The 19,901-nt window shown below is 36.3% G+C and overlaps 1 protein-coding gene across 5 annotated transcripts in view; it reads left to right on the forward strand.

Annotated features, from left to right (window-relative positions):
- Window positions 1–19,901, forward strand: part of LOC140734403 (ecto-NOX disulfide-thiol exchanger 2-like) — a 285,185-nt gene that overhangs the window by 99,842 nt on the left and 165,442 nt on the right. Inside the window, exon 1 of one of the 5 annotated variants that reach the window (XM_073058302.1) lies at window positions 3,077–3,269. The exons of the other annotated variants lie outside the window; for them this stretch is intronic. Coding sequence (XP_072914403.1) covers window positions 3,248–3,269 — 22 coding nt within the window. The 5' untranslated portion in view covers window positions 3,077–3,247. Of the gene's footprint in view, window positions 1–3,076; window positions 3,270–19,901 lie in introns of those variants that run through there. 5 annotated transcript variants of the gene reach the window in all.

Here is a 19,901-nt window from a genome sequence, read left to right on the forward strand (position 1 = left end):
TCCTGGCATTTACCCCTGCAAATGGCACAAGTTTTCAGCTCCTCTTTCACCTCCATTCAGGGCCCCCCTAGGTGAGGTAACACTTCATGCGCAAACCTTTTGGAGTTGTCTACTGTATCCAGTCATCCTGATGTGACCTCTGCTATGCTGGTGGGGCACAATGTAGATTGGGGGATTGTTTTGTTGAGCACCTCCTTCCATTCGCGAAAGCAAAATTTCCTGGTGGCCAACCATTTTAATTCCTCTCTCCATTCCCATTCTGACATGTTGGACCATGCCCTTCTCTTTTGCCATGAAGATGCCACTCTCAGGTTGGAGGAGCAGCACTTCATGTTTCACCTAGGTAGCCTCCAACCTGATGGCATGAACATTGGTTTTCTCCAACTTCCTGTATTTCTCCCCTTCCCCTTCGCTCTCCTTTAATTTCCCACTCTGACCTTTTGGCTCTTGACACCTGTCTATCATCTGTGCTTGGTGTCCTTTCTCCCATGGTCCACTCTCCTCCTCTATTAGATTCCTTCTTCTCCAGCCCTCTGCCTTTTCCACCTGTCACCTCCCAGTTTCTTTCTTCTTTCCCCCACTCCACCACACACTTAGACTTCACTTATCACCTTCTCGCATGTACTCCTTCCGCACTTCCCACCTTCTTATTCTGGCATCTTCTTCCTTCCTTTCCGGTCCTGATGAAGGCTCTTGCCTGAACTGTTGACTGTTAATTCATTTCTATAGATGTTACCTGACTTTCTGAGACCACTGTCATGCCAGTGTGATTTCTAAATGATATACGTAAAATGAGACTACTCTCCCATGCTACTTAAATCCGATTTTGGTTTTGGAGTAGAAGTTTTACTGTATTTGGAGCATGATGATGTATGAGAGGTTAGCGTCGTGGCACCAAATTGTGTGGTATAGACTTTGTAATTTATGGAGTAACCGCAGGTCGGAATAAAAGTGTGAAGTGGAAGTTGGATTTATTTCTTCCTTCTGCTCCTTTTCTAATATTATATTATATTGGTGGAAAAAGGAAAAATAAAGGAAATCTTGTCAGCTGCTCTTCTGCATCTCTGAAAATTGAATCAGATGAAAATGATGCATGTGGAGTATACTGATTGAGGAAATGAAATTAGAATGATGGACCTTAGTGCTTAATGATAGCACAAGCTCAGTGAACATGCCTTTCTATTCCTATTCATTTTTGGATCAAGCAAGATATTAGGCAGTGTTAGTTAGATATAAAACTGATGTGGAGGTATGCTGTAGTTATTGGCTTGGCTCAGAATGGTGGCGTTAGTAATTTAACATTGCTTCAGGTTCTGTACATAGATAGAACTTGTTATTCAAAAAAACAAAATGTTTTGATAAGATAATACATTTTTGTCAGTAATCACTGGACTGTTGTCTTTCATCTCATTGGCTTCATGCATCAAAGAAAGGCAAAGATGCACTAACCATGTAGATTCAGAAAGCGAAGCATATGTTGTGACTTTTAAACTCATTATTTTTACTATGGGTAGTGGCTTTAGTATAGTAGTCCTGCCTTGTTATAGCAGATTAAAAAAATGGAGTGAGATGGTTACAGTGTAATTGATGTATTGCTGTACATTCCAGTATCAGTACATTGGATTGCCTAATAGCATGCATCTTCATGCTAATGCTCAGCACGTCCGTAGTCAGTGGTTACTTATTCCCTAGTGCTTCAAAAAACTGGCTGTAAATCAAGTAATTTCTGAGGGATATGATTAAAATAGTTATGCTTGCAGGGCTTGTAAATCTATGAAAAGACCACTTCATTTGTCTTATTTCTTGCTCAAAAGTATAATATGTAATTACATTTCGATGTTCTACTTTAGCACAATAGATTCTAGTAGAATCTGATCTGCTGAAAATTAAATTGCAAATGGGTGGTTTTCCAAACCTTGGCAACACTTTTAAAAGATTCTGGCCAAGAACCTTGTTTATTCACCACCTTTGTACAAGAATTTCAATAAAGCCACATCACTGCATATTGTCATTTTTCATAACAGTCTTTCTTTGGAGTGGTTTTTACACACTTTGTCAAGCCAGGTGAGCTGAATTCCCCAAAATAGCTGCCAGCTTCTCTTTAAATTAGTTAGCAAGTGCTTTGTTTAAGATTAATTAAATCAATAGTTCATTTTTACTCTCAAAAAATATTACGCATTCCAAATCCATGTTGACAAGAGGCAAATTTTAACTGTGTAGGCAGCTTAAGTTTAAGCGATATTTGCAGTACCTATGGAATAGCTTTTGGTGAATATTTCAGAACATTTGAGGAGTCTTAAGAGTAGGATGAAATTAATTTCTTGTGATTGCTGAGTCATTGTAACATCTTCACTCACTGCTAGAATTGTCTTCGTATTCCTGTTTCAAAATTATTTCACTTCTTTACAATATTATTCTTTTGGAACAATTTCACAGCTACAGGATTGAAATAATCCTCATACCTCTCAAAAAGGCATTGTTAATGTTATAAGGCATTTCAAAATAAAAAACTTCATTAAGGGTTCATTTAGATATTATTCAGTATCTTAGAATCCTAGGTATATTGATTAAATGATTACTGTTTTCTATTCAGAAAAAAAATGTCACCTTTTGTGATACTGGATTTCTGCTAATTTCAGTGCAATTTTTCTTTCATGACCTAATTTACTTTGCTTTGATGTAATGTTAAGATTGTTTTGAGCTTTGTGGCTGGTATCAGTCATCCTTCAAGCTATGCAGTACAGCCTATGCTTTTCCAAGTTGTTTTGCTTTACCACCCTCTAGTTTTGATAGCAGCTCAGCAAGCCGTGTTGCGTCTGGAGGAGCTCTTTGCAGGCATGCAAATCATAAGCTCCTGATTTGCTGCCTGCAGACTGCTTCTCAAGGCATCGATGTATGAAATCCCCTATGAATTCACAGATGAGCATAGTGCTAATTGCTTTCCCACCTGCCCCTGCCCTTCCCTTTCCGAGTCTGTCAGCTCTTAACTGTCACTCACTCAAGACAGATGGTGACACATGCAGCACTGGATCAGAAGAGCCAATTCTAGCCGTGCCCTGGAGGTTCCTGTAATTTCCATTGCCTCCCTTTTGTGTGGTGGTATTAGTAAGATCTCTTTGGCTCTGCTTGCAGTTAGCTCAGTTGCTTATATGCTGAGATTTTCAGGAGGATAAAAGCAGAGCTTTACTGCTCTTTCCTCAGTCTATGGAAGAGAACGCACATTCTACTCATTAAGAAGTGGTTGGGAATGTTCATTGTGCAGTATGCAGGTAAGTTCTATAGTTTATGCCTCAGATGCATGTCTCATTGTACATTTTTCCCTTTTGCTGACTATTCCAACAGAATGTTTTGCTGAAGAATTCTGTTTTGCATTTAGATGCAATGAGGTTGATGATTTGTTTATTAACGATTTCTTTTCATTTTAAGCCTTCTGAGCTGATCAATGTTTTTGTGTTTGAGCTAGAATTTTGCATTTTTGATCATAGTATTTATTAGATTTTGCAGAGTACGTATTTCATTCTTTGTGTTTGATAAACCATTTTATTTCTTAAATCCAGTACTCTATTCCTGCAAAATAATTACAATTATAATAATTAATATTATATGTCACTTGTTATTTTAAGGTTAATGAGGATTTTTGATTAATATATTTTTGTACATACTCCTATAATGTGTAATAAATAAGAGTATTTCAACTTTGTGATTGCTCTCTAGTTTCTGCACTGTGAAGAATCTTTATGAATTATACTTTAATTAAACTTCTGGATGGAATTTTTATTTGTCAGGATGACTGAAAGTGGAATGTCATTACCATAGCTGTTTAAAGGATGGAATGTGCGATGTGATTATTGCAGCGTGATTTGAGCTAATGCAGAATTGTATTTTAACTTAACAGAATTTGATTTTTTTTTTAATATGGTCACCAAATTAAGGTTTTTGTTACTTGAATCATGAGGTTTTATCAGAGTGAGCATTGTAATTCAGAAATAGAGAATGAAAAAGGTGGCAGAGAAAAGGATTTTCTACTAGATGATCCAAATAGAGATGTGTTGAAGCTTTTGTGGAGGAAGAGAAAACATTTTTAAAACCCTGTTTGATTTTCTTTGAGGCTGTTGACTTCTTAATCTCAATATGTTTAATGGTTCTCCTAGTTAGACTTTTCATCAATTAAATTATGCTATCTTGTTCTGATTTTGCCGAACAAAAAAATGTATTTATAGAAATTACAAATTTCTTTCCTTACCAAGGATACTTGATTTTGTGGTTAGTTAATAAACAATACTTGAAATCCAGCAAAAGTTTTATGAGCATTAAATATTTTATGAGCATTAAAAAGCTTATCTTTATCATTAACTTGAGCTTTATTTTATATATCTTGTCATATTTTTTGTATATTTTTAGTTGTTTCTTAAAGCTTTATTCACGTGCAAAAATTTAACTGATGGATTTTTCTATGTATTAATACTGGCAGCTTTATTACATTAATATACACTTTAATAGGCTATAAATTAACATTTATTGCTTTTGATTATAAAAATATAAAATCACATGTATAGTAATACGGTGGATTTCAGATAATTTGGACACATTGCAGCCAGTAGATTTTGGCCCAATTAAGTGGCTGTCCCAATGAGCCGAAGTTTCATGGAAATAATTAAGAGTTTTTTAAAAAGACAAACTACTGTTTAAATGAGAGACAAATTATGTATTTAAATGAAATACAGATCAAATTAGAACAAACTATCAATACTACTACAACATTATGAAACTGTGTATTAGTACCTAAATCTTATTGGCAGAGGAATTCATCCAGTGTATGCTACCTTATTCTTTTGATGGACTGTAAATAAACAAAACCAGTGCAAATGTAGATACAGTGCAGATAATGGGTTGTCTTCATGCAGTGCTTTTGATGATTGCAGCTTCTAAATCTTCATTTTCGTTATAACATTCAAGATGATTGATGATGCCTTCAAGTTCTTCATTGCTCCTAACTTGTTGAAGGAGTGAAATCATTTCATTTTCACTTCTGGCATGGCCAGGCCTGAATATGTGAAACGGCAGTGAGTGAAACAATTTTGAATTGTCTTAATGTTTATTTCTCCCCAACTATCAGTGACAAAAGTCATTGCTTTTTGAACAAACACAATTGCATGCAACTGATGCTATTTAAAAACTATTCACTTTAAACACAGTGTTTAATGGTTACACAAGTGCACATGTCTGGTGCTAGTTAGAAACTGTTCAGCAAAAGTATGGGGAGAAGGCAGGGGAGTGAGGATGACTAGAGGAATTGAATCAGCCCATGATTGAATGGTGGAGTAGCCTCATTGTGCCGAATGGCCTACTTCTGCTCCTATATCTTATTGTCTTATGGCCTAACAGTCTACTGTCCCAATGATATAGCATGGTGTCTCAAATAAATGATAAGAATCTTGGCTATTTCTCAATTAGTTTTTGTTCTTTAAGAGTTGTCCCAAGTAAGTAGTTGTCCTGATTAACTGGAATCCACTGTACCTGCATTAGAATTTTGCATAATATGGGCAGTGTCATGGTGAACAAAGCTAGTTGACCATGGAAATTTACAGTGTCCTTGGGAGTTGCTGGATATTGGGCAAAATTGAGATTAGTTGCTCATATCCAATGGAATATGTCCTTAACTATTTGAGACCGAACGTAAATAAATTTCAAAAGTCAGTAGAATATACCACTGTGCAGAGAAATTTATTTAGCATTGACTTCTCATTTGTCTTGAAGCTACAGTGCATAAATCAATGACATTACAGGTGAGGCAGATGTAAAGTTGGGATCTCTATCTCAATATAATACTGTTCACAGATTTGTAAGCATGTTTGATTATGTTTAATTTACCATTTTCAATGTTGCATAAATATATAATGTGAATTTGATCAACAAAGTTTATTAAGTAAATATTAAATAACTAATGCAAAGTCTACAAAATTGTTTCCCCTGCAGCATAGTGTCAGTTTTATAGACTGAGCCAGCAAATTTCTTGACAATTGAAACATATTTAAAAATATTATTTTGTCAACAAATCTCCTGTGACTTGTGCAAATACCTCAAACCATTTTTCTCATAATATTTTAATAGAAATAATCTATCTGCCCATTAAACAAATGGTTACCTCCTGAGCCGTGAGTGTATGTGGTTTTTTTAAGGAACAGTTAAAGGTTGAGTATGTCTTGTACAAAAATCAAAATTCCGAAAGCCTCTGAAATCCAAATTTTTTTTTGTCAAAAATGGAAAATTCCACAAGGCGCCGGGAAGGTTCCCAGGTGAAGCGCAGATCTCTGCACACCACAGACAGTTCTGAGAAGTGACCTCATGTAATGAATAGAAGTTGATGAAAGATAGAAGAACACTGCATAAAGTAAAAAATTAAGATCTCAATTGTGTATTGAAAGAGTCAATCGGTCAGTGCCAGAGTAAGCATATGCCACTTAACGGTATGCTGATCATGTAACAAGCAAAGATCCATCATGATGAACTAAAAATTGAAGGTAATTATGAACATTCAGCAGGCTGGTTGCAGAGATTTAAGAAAAGGTATGGCATTAAATTTTTAAAGATAAAGCGTCTGCTGATCATGAAGCAGTGGAGAAATTCGTTAGTTTGCCAAGATTGTGACAGATGAAAATCTAACGCCAGAACTAGTCTACAATGCTGATTGTTTTTATACTTTACAAAATCTAAAAAAAAATTAAATACAAATAACAGTGCACTGTAACCTTTTAATCAAAACACAGCATGGTAAGTGGAGACTGAAGCCTGTCATTGTTTGTTTTTGTTCAACAGCTGATTCAGGGTATCTCTCCAGATGCTGCCGTGCTGCTTTTGTTAGTCTCCACACATTATATTAATAGTATGTAATACATTTTATTATGTGTGATGAACAAATGTAAGACAAAGACTGCTTACCAGCAGCACATAAATTCAGTCGGAAATGATGGTGATCCCAAGTTATCTCATTATATATTCCAAAATCTGAAACCTGAAACACTTCTAGCCCAAGCATTTTGGTTAACCTGTAGTATTTTTCATTAAATCTGTTGGTTGTTTCATCACATTTTTTTTTGTTTTGGTCTTTAGTTTTTGTTTGAATACTTATTTTAAAAGTGGTGCTTAATACAGTGAGTGAAAAAATATGGTCAATATCTCCAGTGGGAAATATAATTTAGTGAGTCAGTTATAATTTTTTTAGAAAAGCTTCACATCTGCTTAGTAACAATTTAGATAAAATCATTATTGATATGTAATTTTAGACAATGTTGGAGAATATGTACTGTTAAAAATGTTACATAATTAACTTTTGTGATTTAGCTTCTGAATTATTTTTACATTAATTTCCTTAATATTCTAAGGATAGACAGTTTCCATAAGGGCAGCAGTTAAACTAGTTTTGTCTAAGACTTTTTTAACGCTGATCTGGTTCACTGTCTTCTAGCAATGACAAATTTAACAAGGGTTGAATTGCATTACATCAGCATTGTTCAATTTTTAACTTTTATTAACTAACAGGATTACTGTTGGCATTGTGCATGTGTGGTGACCAAGTTAAATTTGTCACTGTATAAGTTATAGTTATTCCTTTTGATTTATTGAAGAATTACAATTCAAAATGTTTAATTAAGAAATGCTAACGTAATTGCATATATCAAAATGATAAATCAAAGTGCAGTTGTTTCTTTTCTTCCTTTTAAAATTTCTGCATTTGCATGAAAATTCAAAAGAAGCTGCATTATCATTGTTTAATACCGTCACCTTCAAAAATTTGACAAAAATTAATCTAGATAAGGAGCTTGAGGAAAATATGGTTACATATGTATGCAAACTGAGAATTTTTATCATGTACTCAAGTGAAAGTCTGGTTATATTTGCCACAAGTAACTATTTAATTTGAATACCGCCACTTTGCCTGGTTTTTATATCTGCCAAGCTCCTCAGGATTCCCACCACTCACTGACATGCCTGTACTTTGAAATCTCCAAGAGCTACTTTGCCTTAAGTCAAGATCTTCTGCAACTGTATGCGTTTCTCTACATACTTCTAACCTTTTATGGTATTGTGATGAGTGCCGTGGAGATGTATGTTCTCATGAAACATTCTTGTTGCTTTTCATCCACATCTTTGAGATTTTATTTACCTATTGGCATATGTGGTGCAGATTTCGGTAGAAACAGATGGAAAATGTAGCAATGTATCTTTTGAATATATCTGAGAAAATGTGCTCCTGCCAGATCATCCACTGGAAGCTAAGGTTATTAAACTACTTTGCATGAATTTATTGGTATTGCTAAACAGATTTGGAAAGAGCAATATGCAGAAAATAATGATGTCTCTTTGGCAGTTAATGAAGCCTGCTCAAGTAAATATGTCATTGGTTATATTTCTTGGATTTTCAGCAAAAGAGATTTGTCAGGAATACTCAAGCATGCCATAGTTTGTACAAGGGAATCAGATGGAATCATAATTTGTTGGATTTGTATTTTGAAAATTTCCCAACATGCAGTTTACATTTTAAAATTCTATGTTGTAGACTTTTGACTTCAGTTATATGATTGGTAATATTGATGGAATACTACCAACTTACAATTTGTTTAACATGTTATTTCCTTTTATTCCTTCTGTGTAAATCTGAACCAGGCAATGGAATCCCTTCTTAATATTCCTACCGTTTCAATATCTTTGTGAAATTTATACCCGTCATTGCATGAAAGACATTAGATTTCTACACTAAAGAATATATAGAAACTCATTTGATTTAGATTGGCAGGATGAACACTATTGTTGCAAGACAGTGATTTTTGTGGATTTGTACTGATTTGCTTTTACATCCTCAAGGTGGATAATTGGAACTTTGTTAACCTTTTATGGTAGAATGGATAAATATAAATATAAATGGATAAATATGGTAGAATGCTCTTTATGTTTGCATGAAGTGGGTGGCTATTAATCCAACATGAAAAAAAATTGAGATAGCCAAGTAGTATAATTCCCTATGAATTGTTAATGTCTACAATTAATAATTATAATCTATTTTTCATCTCAAAACTGATTTACAAAACCTCCCTGATCTTAGTATCTTGAATTATTGAAACTATTTGCCCTTCAGCCAATCGTTTGCTCTTCAAACGTCTTATCTTTATCATATTGTGTGCGTGACTGCAGATTCCAAACTTTTGTTTGTACAGCAGTGCCGAAACTTCAGGACTTAATTGGCATAAGGAGCTGAAGGTGCAAGATAAATGCATATGGTTTTCATATGTTGCTCTCCTTGAAGTCAACAAAATTCTCTATGATAAATGTGTAATTAGCAAAGCCAAATGAGTTTAATAAAGTGAATTCCAGAAAGTCAATGACAATTTCAGCAGTTGTGAGGAGCATTGCAACAAGCACGCCACAGATTCTGCAAGCTGTTGGGGACCATAACGTTGATATAGTTCCTGCATAGTTCATTATCTTTGTGCAGCCATTGAATGTGGATGCAGAACTCAAATTGCAAGCATAATCTGCTGGATCATGCCATTTTTCAGCCAGCTGTTCAGCAGAGAATTGCCAGCTACTTGTACTTTGTGGATCAGTTTGTTCCTGATATTTGTGCCTGTGCATTGCAAAATGGAAGTTGGAAAGAAGCTGCCTGTAAAATACCAGTGCTTGCAACAATCTGAGCTGAGGGGTCAAATGTACTTGGCATTCAAGTGAATGACTGCATCCTTCCACTCTCAAAGTTCATCAGGAGTTGATGTATTGAGAGAAACCACCAGTAATTTTAATTCCTCTCATTGGGGTCAGTAATCTTCATCTAAAATCTAAATGACTTGCTTTTTGTATTCATTTTACTTTAAATTTGTAGTTTATTTCTAACAATTTTAATCTTTTACTGAAACTCCTATTATTTATTTATTTATTTATTTATTTGGGATTTTTTTTCCTTTTAAAAAGGCTATCTGAACATTGCATTTTAAAGTTATAGAAACCTACAGCACAATACAGGCCCTTCGGCCCACAAAGCTGTGCCAAACATGTCCTTACCTTAGAACTACTTAGGCTTACCCATAGCCCTCTAATTTTCAAGGCTTCATATATCTATCCAGGAGTCTCTTAACAGACTCTATCACTTCCGCCTCGCACAACGGCCACCAGCAGCCCATTCTACACACTCAGCACTCTCTGCATAAAAAACTTACCCCTGACATCTCCTCTGTACTTACTTCCAAGCACCTTAAAACTATGCCCTCACGTGCTAGCCATTTCAGACCTGAGAAAAAGCCTCTGACTATCCACATGATCAATGCCTCTCATTATCTTGTACACCTCTATCAGGTCACCTCTCATCCTCTGCCATTCCAAGGAGAAAAGGCTGAGTTCACTCAACCTATTCTCATAAGACATGCTTCCTGATCCAGGCAGCATCCTTGTAAATCTCCTCTGCACCCTTTCTATGGCTTCCACGTCCTTCCTGTAGTGAGGCGACCAGAATTGTGCACAGTACTCCCAAGTGGGGTCTGACCAGTGTCCAATATAACTGCAACATTACCTCTCAGCTCTTAAACTCAATCCCAAGATCTTTGAAGGCCAATACACCATAGTCCTTCTTAACTACAGAGTCAACCTGCGCAGCAGCTTTGAGCGTCCTATGGACTCGGACCCCAAGATCCCTCTGATCCTCCACACTGCCAAGAGTCTTACCACATGTTCTGCCACCATATTTGACCTACCAAAATGAACCAGCTCACATTTATCTGCACATTTCAATCCATCTGTCTGAGTGTGTCCCCTTCTCTATCACCTGCCTATCCTCCCTTTCGCACTGTCTCCAAGCTTTCTGTCGTGGTCCGGTCCGTAAAGTCCGCGTTCCGGTTCACGGTCCAGTCCATGGACTCCGGACTCTGGGTCTTCTGGCTGTCCGTTGTTTCAGTTGGGCTTAATCACAGGCACATGATTCTCATATTGGGGCTGGAACATAAGTGGCCCTGGGTTCGAGTGTGGTTGCTGGTTCATCTCGTCGGTATCCAGTCCTTGCCTCTGTGAGGTAAGTCAGACCGCTCTTGCCGTTACCCTACGGTGGGATCTGTCCCTTCCTGTCCTTGCCTCCATTGGATAAGTCACTTAAAACCTTTCATAGTAGCAAGTGATGTGAGGCTTCCAAGGTTAGAGGCTTCAGAGCTGATGCTCAAGTGCTTCCCAACCTTGGGATGGCATGGCAGAGTGACTCTGAGCTTGGTTGGCCCCATGAAGTCAATTGCAAATTATTCATACTTTTGTACTCCTGGGGCACCAACAGAGAAGAGTGAAATTCATCTTAGTCATTTTGCTTTAGATTGTTTTGAAAGGAGATTGTGAAATGCAGTTCCTATCATCATACAGGAAAGGTATTTTAACTAAGCAATGATGTAGCGCGTTAAAAAGTAGAGATGAGGTTAATTGATATTAGTAGGAATTGGCAAGTGGTACAGCCCAGGTATTTGGTACTGTCTTCAACTTGAAATATTAATTCTTTTTCTTTTTCCACAGAAACTGCCTGATCTATATTTTCCACTGTTCTGTGTTTTTACTTGTTCTGAAATACAGGTTAAGTACCCCTCATCCGAAATGCTTGGGGCAGGAAGTGTTTCAGATTTTGGAATATATGATAAGTTAGCCATCATTCCTGATTCTGAAGTTATGTATGACTGGTATGCAGTTTTTGTCTTACACTTGTTCATATGTACTTAACAGTAAACAAAAATGACAAAACAATAATAAAATGAAAACGCACTGTGTGGAGAGTAACAGAAGTAGCACAGCAGCATCAGGAGAGAAACCTGAATCAGCTGTTGAACAACAACAAACAACAGGCTTTCAGTCTCTACCAGCGATCTTGTTTTGGTTGAAAGGTTACAGTACACTGTATCTATATTTTACTTTTTTAAAATCAGCATTCATGATCTGATGTTAGATTTTCATCAGTGACATTCTTGGCAAACATATCAATAAATTTATCTGCTGCTTTGTTATCAGCAAACACTTTATCTGAAACATTTTTTAAATCTTGAAAAATTTAATGTTTTGCCTTTTCTTAAATTTCTGCAGCCAGCCTGCTTTTTTACAATTATCTTCAACTTTCAGTTTGTCATGATAGATCTTTGCTTATTTTATGATCAGCATACAATTAAGTGGCAAATGTTCACTCATGCTGACAAATCCACTCTTTCAATATGCGATCAAGATATTAATTTTTCACTTTATGCAGTCTTTTTCTGTTTTTCAATAACCTCTATTCATTACATATGTAAGGTCATTTCTCAGAACTGTCTGTGGTGGGCAGAGACCTGTACATCACCTGGGAACCTTCCCAGTGCCTTTTCAAATTTTCCATTTGTGATGTCATGTTAGCGCTAAAAAAAATTAGGATTTCACAGGTTTTGGGGTTTTGGAATTTCACATAAGAGGTACTCGACCTTTATATTAATTATATCATTCCTTCAGTTTTATGCTGTGTATCCAGATTTTCAGTTACAAGCTTGAAAGTAGGAAAAGAGAAGTGAAAATGGACTTGGCAGACGTATTGATTTTATTTAGGGTATGGAGGTGATGGAGGAAAGCACAAGGTCCTGTTTTTTGGATACAAGAATGAAGAACTGGAATCTCTTTTCAGTTAGAAGAGTGAAGCTGTATCAAAGTAAAATGATTAATGTATACTATTGTGGTTTAGTTAGTAGAGCCACTGCCTCACCGCTCCAGTAGTTTAATTATCCCCAGTTCTCTCTGTGCAGAGTTGGTGGTCAGTCTGGACTTGGTGGCCAAAGAGATGTTCTGTGCCGTGTGTGTAAATCATTAAAAATCTATTGTGCATTTATAAACATAATCAAAAAAAGCTAATTTTACATTGTCAAAAGTGAGGAAGTCATGGTTCAATGGTGCAGAATCTTGGCCAAAAACATGTTTTTTTAAAAAATGCTCTTGCAAAAGATGTGAATATCCACCAATATTGTTTATTGGCCATCTCTAGAGTCAAGTGACTCAGGACAATTAAGAATCAACCACTCTGATGGGAATGGAGTTGCATATAGAAAGACAGCAGATTTCTACCCCAGTGTAATCAGGGAAATGTTCAGTCTTAGGCACAGTTTGTAAGGAAAGGTCTGAAAGGTAAGAATAAGTTTTGATAATACAAAATAAGATTTGTAGCATCAACAGAAAGAGAAATATTGTTGATATTTTGCTGATTATTTTCTTGTCAGTTTTGGAAATCCTTAGCATTAATGTGACGAAATATGGCCATTGAAAGGAAAAGGCTGAATGTAACATGAATATCATGTGCAAATATTTCTGAAAATTAACCTATGCTCTTGCTTGTGGGATAGTTTGTGATGGTGCCAAGGTGATTGTTTAATGTAGATTCACCCTTTGATTAAAAAATAAAGATTCAAAGATCACTTGCGTTTCTTTTTTAAATACCAATTCCTTACAATCATTGTTGGGGAATGCCAGTTGCCTGTATAAATGTAATGCCACTTAATTTTACCTTAAAAGTATTGTCTGTATCCAATTTACTTTAAAAGTTGACTGCTCAAATTGCTGCTCTATTTTTAGATTTCTGCTTTTCATGGTAAGTAGTTGGTGACTTACCCAGCATAGTTTGATCTTAGTTGTCTTTTTATCTAGCTTCATTCAAAGCGTTTCTTAATTAAATTGCAGTATTTTATAAAAACAGAACACCAGCTCTAATCACTGCAATCTGTGCAGATTGGAAATAACATCTCCACCTCTCTGACAATTAACACTGGCGCTCCACAGGGATGTGTGCTTAGCCCACTGCTCTACTCTGTCGACACCCATGACTGTGTGGCTAGGCATAGCTCAAACATTGTCTATAAATTTACTGATGATACAACCATTGTTTGCAGAGTTTCAGATGGTGAGGAAAGAACATGTGGGAGTGAGGTTTATGATTTAGTTGAGTGGTGTTGCAGCAACAACCTTGCACTCAATGTGAGCAAGACCAAAGAGCTAATTGTGGACCTCAGGAAAGATAAGATGAGGGAACACAAACCAATCCTCAAAGGGATCAGAAGTGGAGAGAGTGAGTAGTTTGAAGTCCCTTGGTGTCAGTAACTGATGACCTATCCTGGATGCAACATAGTGATGCAGCTATAAATAAGGCAAGACAGCAGCTACATTTCATTAGGAGTTCGAGGAGGTTTGATTTGTTAACTAAAACACTTGAAAACTTCTGTAATGTACCATGGCTGCATCATTGTCTGATATGGAGTGGGGGGGGTGGGGGGAGAGGCACAAGATCAAAATAAGTTGCAGAAACTTGTAAAATTAGTCAGCTGTGTCATGGGTACCAGCCTCCATAGTCCCAAGGCATCTTCAAAGAGTGGTTCCTTAGGAAGGTGGCGTCCATCATTAAGGATCCCTACCACCCAGGATATGCCCCCTTCACACTCTTACTGTCGGGATGGAGGTCCAGAAGCCTGAAGGCACACATTCAGTAATTCAGGAACAGCTTCTTTCCCTCTGCCATCCATTTTCTAAATTGACATCAAACCCATGAACACTAACTCACTACTTTTTTATTTCTGTTATTTTGCACTATATATATTTTTAATGTAACTCATTCTTTTCTCTTTGTTTATCATGTATTTCATTGTACTGCTGCTGTAAAGTTAACAAATTTATGATAAATGCCAGTGATATTAAATCTGATTCTAATTTTGATGTTATACTTTATTTTATTGGGTCTTTGCTCAATCCTAGAACATTTTGACAGCAAAAATGCGGACATCAGGATGCTCTCTATCAACTGCTGCTCAATGTTCAATACTATCTTTCCATCAAAACTAAATCAATAAGCTTCAAGACCTTGGCCTCAACGCCTCCTTGTGTATTTGGATTCTCTCTCTATCGTGCTTCTCTCTCCCTCCTCTCTCCTCTCTCCTCTCTCTCCTCTCCTGCTCTCTCTCCTCTCCCCTCCCCCTCCCCCTTGCTTTCTCTCTCTCTCTGTCTCGCTTTCTCCCTCTCTCTCCCTTTCTCTCTCTCACTCTCTCTTTCTCTTGCTCTTTTTCTCTCTCTGTTGCTTTCTCTCACACTCTCTCACTTGCTTTTGCTTTATCTTGCTTTCCCCCCTCCCCTTTCCCTTTTCCCCTTGTCTGTATTTGAATAGTTTGTTGTCTTTTGCACATTGGTTGTCTGTCCACCCTATTATTGCAGACTTTCATTAATTCTGTTATAGTTATTGATTTATTGAGTATGCCCACAAGAAAATGAATCTCGGGGATTGAAAGGTACATTTAATGTCAGAGAAATGTATACAGCATACATCCTGAAATGCTTTTTCTTTGCAATCATCCACGCAAACAGACGAGTGTCCCAAAGAATGACAGTAAAATGTTAGAGCCCCAAACATAAGCAGCAGCAAAATTTTCCACTGAGGCTAGGGGAGAAAAAACCAGAGGTCATGGGTGAAGGGGGAAAAGTTTAAAGGGAACATTAGTGGGGGCTTCTTCACGCAGAGAGTGGTGGGATGTGGAATGAGCTGCCAGATGAAGTGGTGAATGTGGGCTCACTTTTGACATTTAAGAAAAACTTGGACAGGTACATGGCTGAGAGGGGTTCGGACGGATACGGCCCAGGTGCAGATCAGTGGGACTAGGCAGAAAAATGGTTTGGCACAGCCAAGAAGGGCCAGAAGGCCTGTTTCTGTGTTGTAATGTTCTGTGGTTCTAATGATCCCTCCTCCCCCACCAGCAAAAAAAAAGCATCGGCACCCCCCACCGAGCACTCATGCATGCAGCAATAGTTGTATATGTACTTTGGTAATATGTGTTTTGATCATTAATCACAATTTGATGTCTTTAGGAAGTGTTGTCCACTGCAGCCTTGCATTTTAAAGGCTGAATAAAATATTGATTTTTGCCTGAGCAAATTGTGAGAGTATGGTGGTGGTGCAACAATTAAATTAGATTGCGACCCAAATTCAAATTGAATCATAGCAGCTGTGGAATTTAACAATTTGGCATTAAAAACAAGTGGTTCAAGAAGGTGACTGTTGCGATCCCTAGAATGGCAGTAAATATTGATCTTACCTGTGTTTCCCAAATCTTAGAAAAATAATTTAAACCAACTAAATTAAACAGATAAGAAATGGTGATTATTACTCACTATTACTCAGTTGCATGCTTTTACACAAACAGAATTTTTACCATCCACTCCATATTGTTATTGTTAATATTAAAGGCACAGTGGGTTGTTCTGATAATTTAACAAACCTCTTTTGGTGCACACTAGAAAAACGTGCTGCCTCATTATAGCTAGCTAGTAAAAATACTTTGGCGTCTCTGATGTGTGTCTTTACACAGATGGTTAAACCCAGAATGTGTCCTGTGTCCATTTGTGATTGTCCCAGCTGTTCACCCTATAGGTGGCAGTTATTTGAATCCGTTGTTTACAATGCACGTTTAGATGGGCATCTTGATGGGCTGTTAACAACATAATTTTCCTGAAAATGGTATTTCCTGTTCAATGATTTTCATCTATTGTGAGAACAGAATTTATTATTCTTGTACTAGAAATGGTTATTTAAACCAATCTTATGTATGCTACAGTGATTCGGGCATTGACTGCTTTATTTAGCAGATGTACAACAAAACATGTCAAAATTTTCTTTTGCAAAAACGAACTTGACTTTTTTCCTTCATTTTGTTCATTTGTGTATAAATGAACAAAGGATGTTTAGTTTGAAATACAAATTTTATCAGTTTTGTCTGAACAGTCTTTCCTTAACATTTATATTATCTGTCAAGTGAAAAAGAAATGCTGAGAGTGAATTTCAATAACATGTATCTGATTATCTTTCCCTTTTTGATTCCTAAAAACATTCTCTTAAAAAAATCATTAAAAGAATGATTACACAAAACATACAATTCAGCTTGACAAAATAGCTATGATTTCTCTGAGCAGGAATTGAATTCCTTGTGTGAAAGTATCATTCTTGTCTACATCTGTCAACCTCAATAAAATAATCAGGGTGAATAACATGGCATTTAGCTAGCTGTATTTTAAATGTGTGGATGTATCAGGAAGATATGTTGAAAAAGATTTAAAATAGAAGATTGAAATTAAAATTAAAATTTTTTTTGAAGCAACCAAAATACATAGGTTGCATTCAGAGGCATTAGAATGCATTGAGTGAGCAGATAAATTAACATTTCAGACGTATATTAGCTCTGATGAAGGGCTCCTTCCGCCCCCAAAATCTTGAAATGATCTCCATTCTCTGCAGTTCGTGACCAATGTGCTAAGTGTTTCTAATATTTTTGCCATTGTTTTCCAGAGTAGAGTTCCTTTTTAAAGACAAAGATGTGATTTAATTTGGTGCATTGTATTCATCAGTCTTGTCCAACACCTGTTTCCAATCATCAGCATTGACATCTAAATTCTGGTTGGGTTTAAATCTCATAAAGACCATTATGAAATATCTGATTTAGCCTACCATACTAGCTAATTTCATGGTGCATGTTTTTCTGTTTGCATGTGAAAATGTTCTGGTATCTTGAAACTTGCCAACAAAATTGCAAAAATTGCATTTTTGGACATTGTCGAATATGCTGTTATTAACAATCAAAAGCCAATAATAATTTATCGATTGTAGTGAGTCATCTAAAGTTGTTAATTAACTGCAATAGGTTTGTAAATTATCAATATTTTATTCATCTATAGATTAGATATATTAGTTATTGAAAAGTAAAGAAAGCATGACTGGTAATGGACCTGAACCTAATGGCAGAAAATTTAACAGAAGCAAATTCAACAGATTTTCCTGCTGACTGCTGGCAGTCTATAATTTCTTAGTCCTTCTGTTGTTCATTGTGAATACCTTCATCACGGGACTGGCAGCAGTTCCTGAAGCAGTTCTTAAATGACTTTGAAAGGGAACAAACTGAAGATGGGCATTATGTTGGTACTGCCTATGTTAGCAACAAACAAGAGGAGATTTGAAACCTAGTTCTAAGGAACTACTTTTATGTGGTTTCATTCTATTGTCCAGCTTTGTTAAAACTTCTGCAATAACGACTTTGTGTCCATTTGTACATCAGTACATTGGGAAAACACCAAAAATTCCAACACTGATTGTCACCTTTCTCATCTTCATTTTAGCACTGAATCACAACATGGCATCATGACAACTTCAGTATTATTCTGCTGATGCGTGCTTTCACTTTTAGTCTGAAGTGATATAATGTTTTTCCTTAGTCGCTTGGAATGACCAAAGTTATTATATTTGGTTCCTACCTCAAAATCTATATTTGTACTGACTCCTGATTGGTATTTCAAGCAGAAAATCACTTTTGAAATGTTGATACCTGATTTAGATCTGAACTGAGTTCTGAACTAGTATCCTTTTACCACTGCTTCTATTGCAATTCCTTTCATCCTCTTGATTATCAATATTGTTTACTGACTGATATTTAGTGATCTGCTTTGTACCTTCAATGCAGCAAGGAAGTTTTATCTCCATTTAATAATGTAATTGCTTTTAATTCCCTGTCACTTAAACTCTTTGCATTCCACTTGTTGATCTCACAGGAAATTTAATTTTGCCTTGTTTTTCCCTGGAATTCAGTCAAAACTTGGCTTTTAGATATTGTATTGTCTTTATTTTTCCCCATTTATCTCTTATTCTTTGAGTAAATGTCAATTCCATGAATAAGAATGCACTGTCCATTCAGACTTTTCTCAAGTTACTTGCATTTTAAACATTCAAGACTAGTTTTTCTCCTCTTGAACTGTCCTTGATAGGAAGTAATAAAATTTTCTAACATGCCATCTGGTTTTTGGAGCATATATTTAACAACTTAAGCAAGAATTCTAAATCCTGGAGCATGTGTTGATGTACTCCTTTGTAGAAGTAGTCCACTTTAAGAAAAGTTAAGTACATGAATAGTATCAATGCTATCAACCACAGCAGCTGCTAGGTAAATCAAAAAGTGCCAATGTTTCTATTTATTGTTTTTGGGAAGCTATCCCCAACGACCCTGAGAAGGACATGATAATGATTACTCTGGCAACTCTGACTTACTAAGCTATTTTAGAAGGCATTGAGAATCGACCATGTGGTGTGGGTCTCGAGTCACATGGAGCTAGATCAAATCAGTGTACCCAGGTTCTTTTGAAGAATATAATCAAGTTATTCCCAATGCTCGAAAATTGAAAGTATAAGCAAAAGTAGCTGTGAGAACTTCATCCTCAAAGCTTTTAGATTTTTTCCATAAAATCCTACTTTGTGTTGAATATTTTGAGCTACTTTATGCATTGGAAAACTTGCTTATGATAACTAGTATCAGTAATTTTTTTTTTAGTTTTCCGATTGCACACCTCCAATAATTAGAGTTCACAGAAAATGTATTTTATGTGTGTTGGTCAAGGTTTGCAACATTCACAGAATATTTTATGTTTAAAATAATCAAAGCTATTGCAAATCAGCTATACATTTAGGACTAGCACCCTCTTCCACTCTCTGCTCAAATGTATCTATTGAAAAGATCAAATAAAATTAAGTTTCAATAACATGAGTACACTTCAACTATTTTTGGTCTGTCCTGACCCCTGGCAAACTTGTGCTGCAGATCTGAAGAGTGTATATTGCATTACCATGTTATTCCTCGTAATTATTTAAGCATCTGTACCTTGATCTATGTGTTGTTAAATCCTAGGCATTCAGCAGAAAATTTCTCACACTTATCCTGGTATTTGAGAAACGTTTCACAATCTTAGGCATTTTAATTCCTTGCTTAAATAAATCTTGTAAAGCAACAGATCATTTATCATTGAACGTGTGGGAGGTGGGTGCTGGCGACGTAGCATTGCACTATTAGTCATCCTTAGACGTTTAA

The sequence above is a fragment of the Hemitrygon akajei genome, chromosome 10 (genome assembly GCF_048418815.1).
Source record: "Hemitrygon akajei chromosome 10, sHemAka1.3, whole genome shotgun sequence".
In the NCBI taxonomy this organism is placed as follows: domain Eukaryota; kingdom Metazoa; phylum Chordata; class Chondrichthyes; order Myliobatiformes; family Dasyatidae; genus Hemitrygon; species Hemitrygon akajei.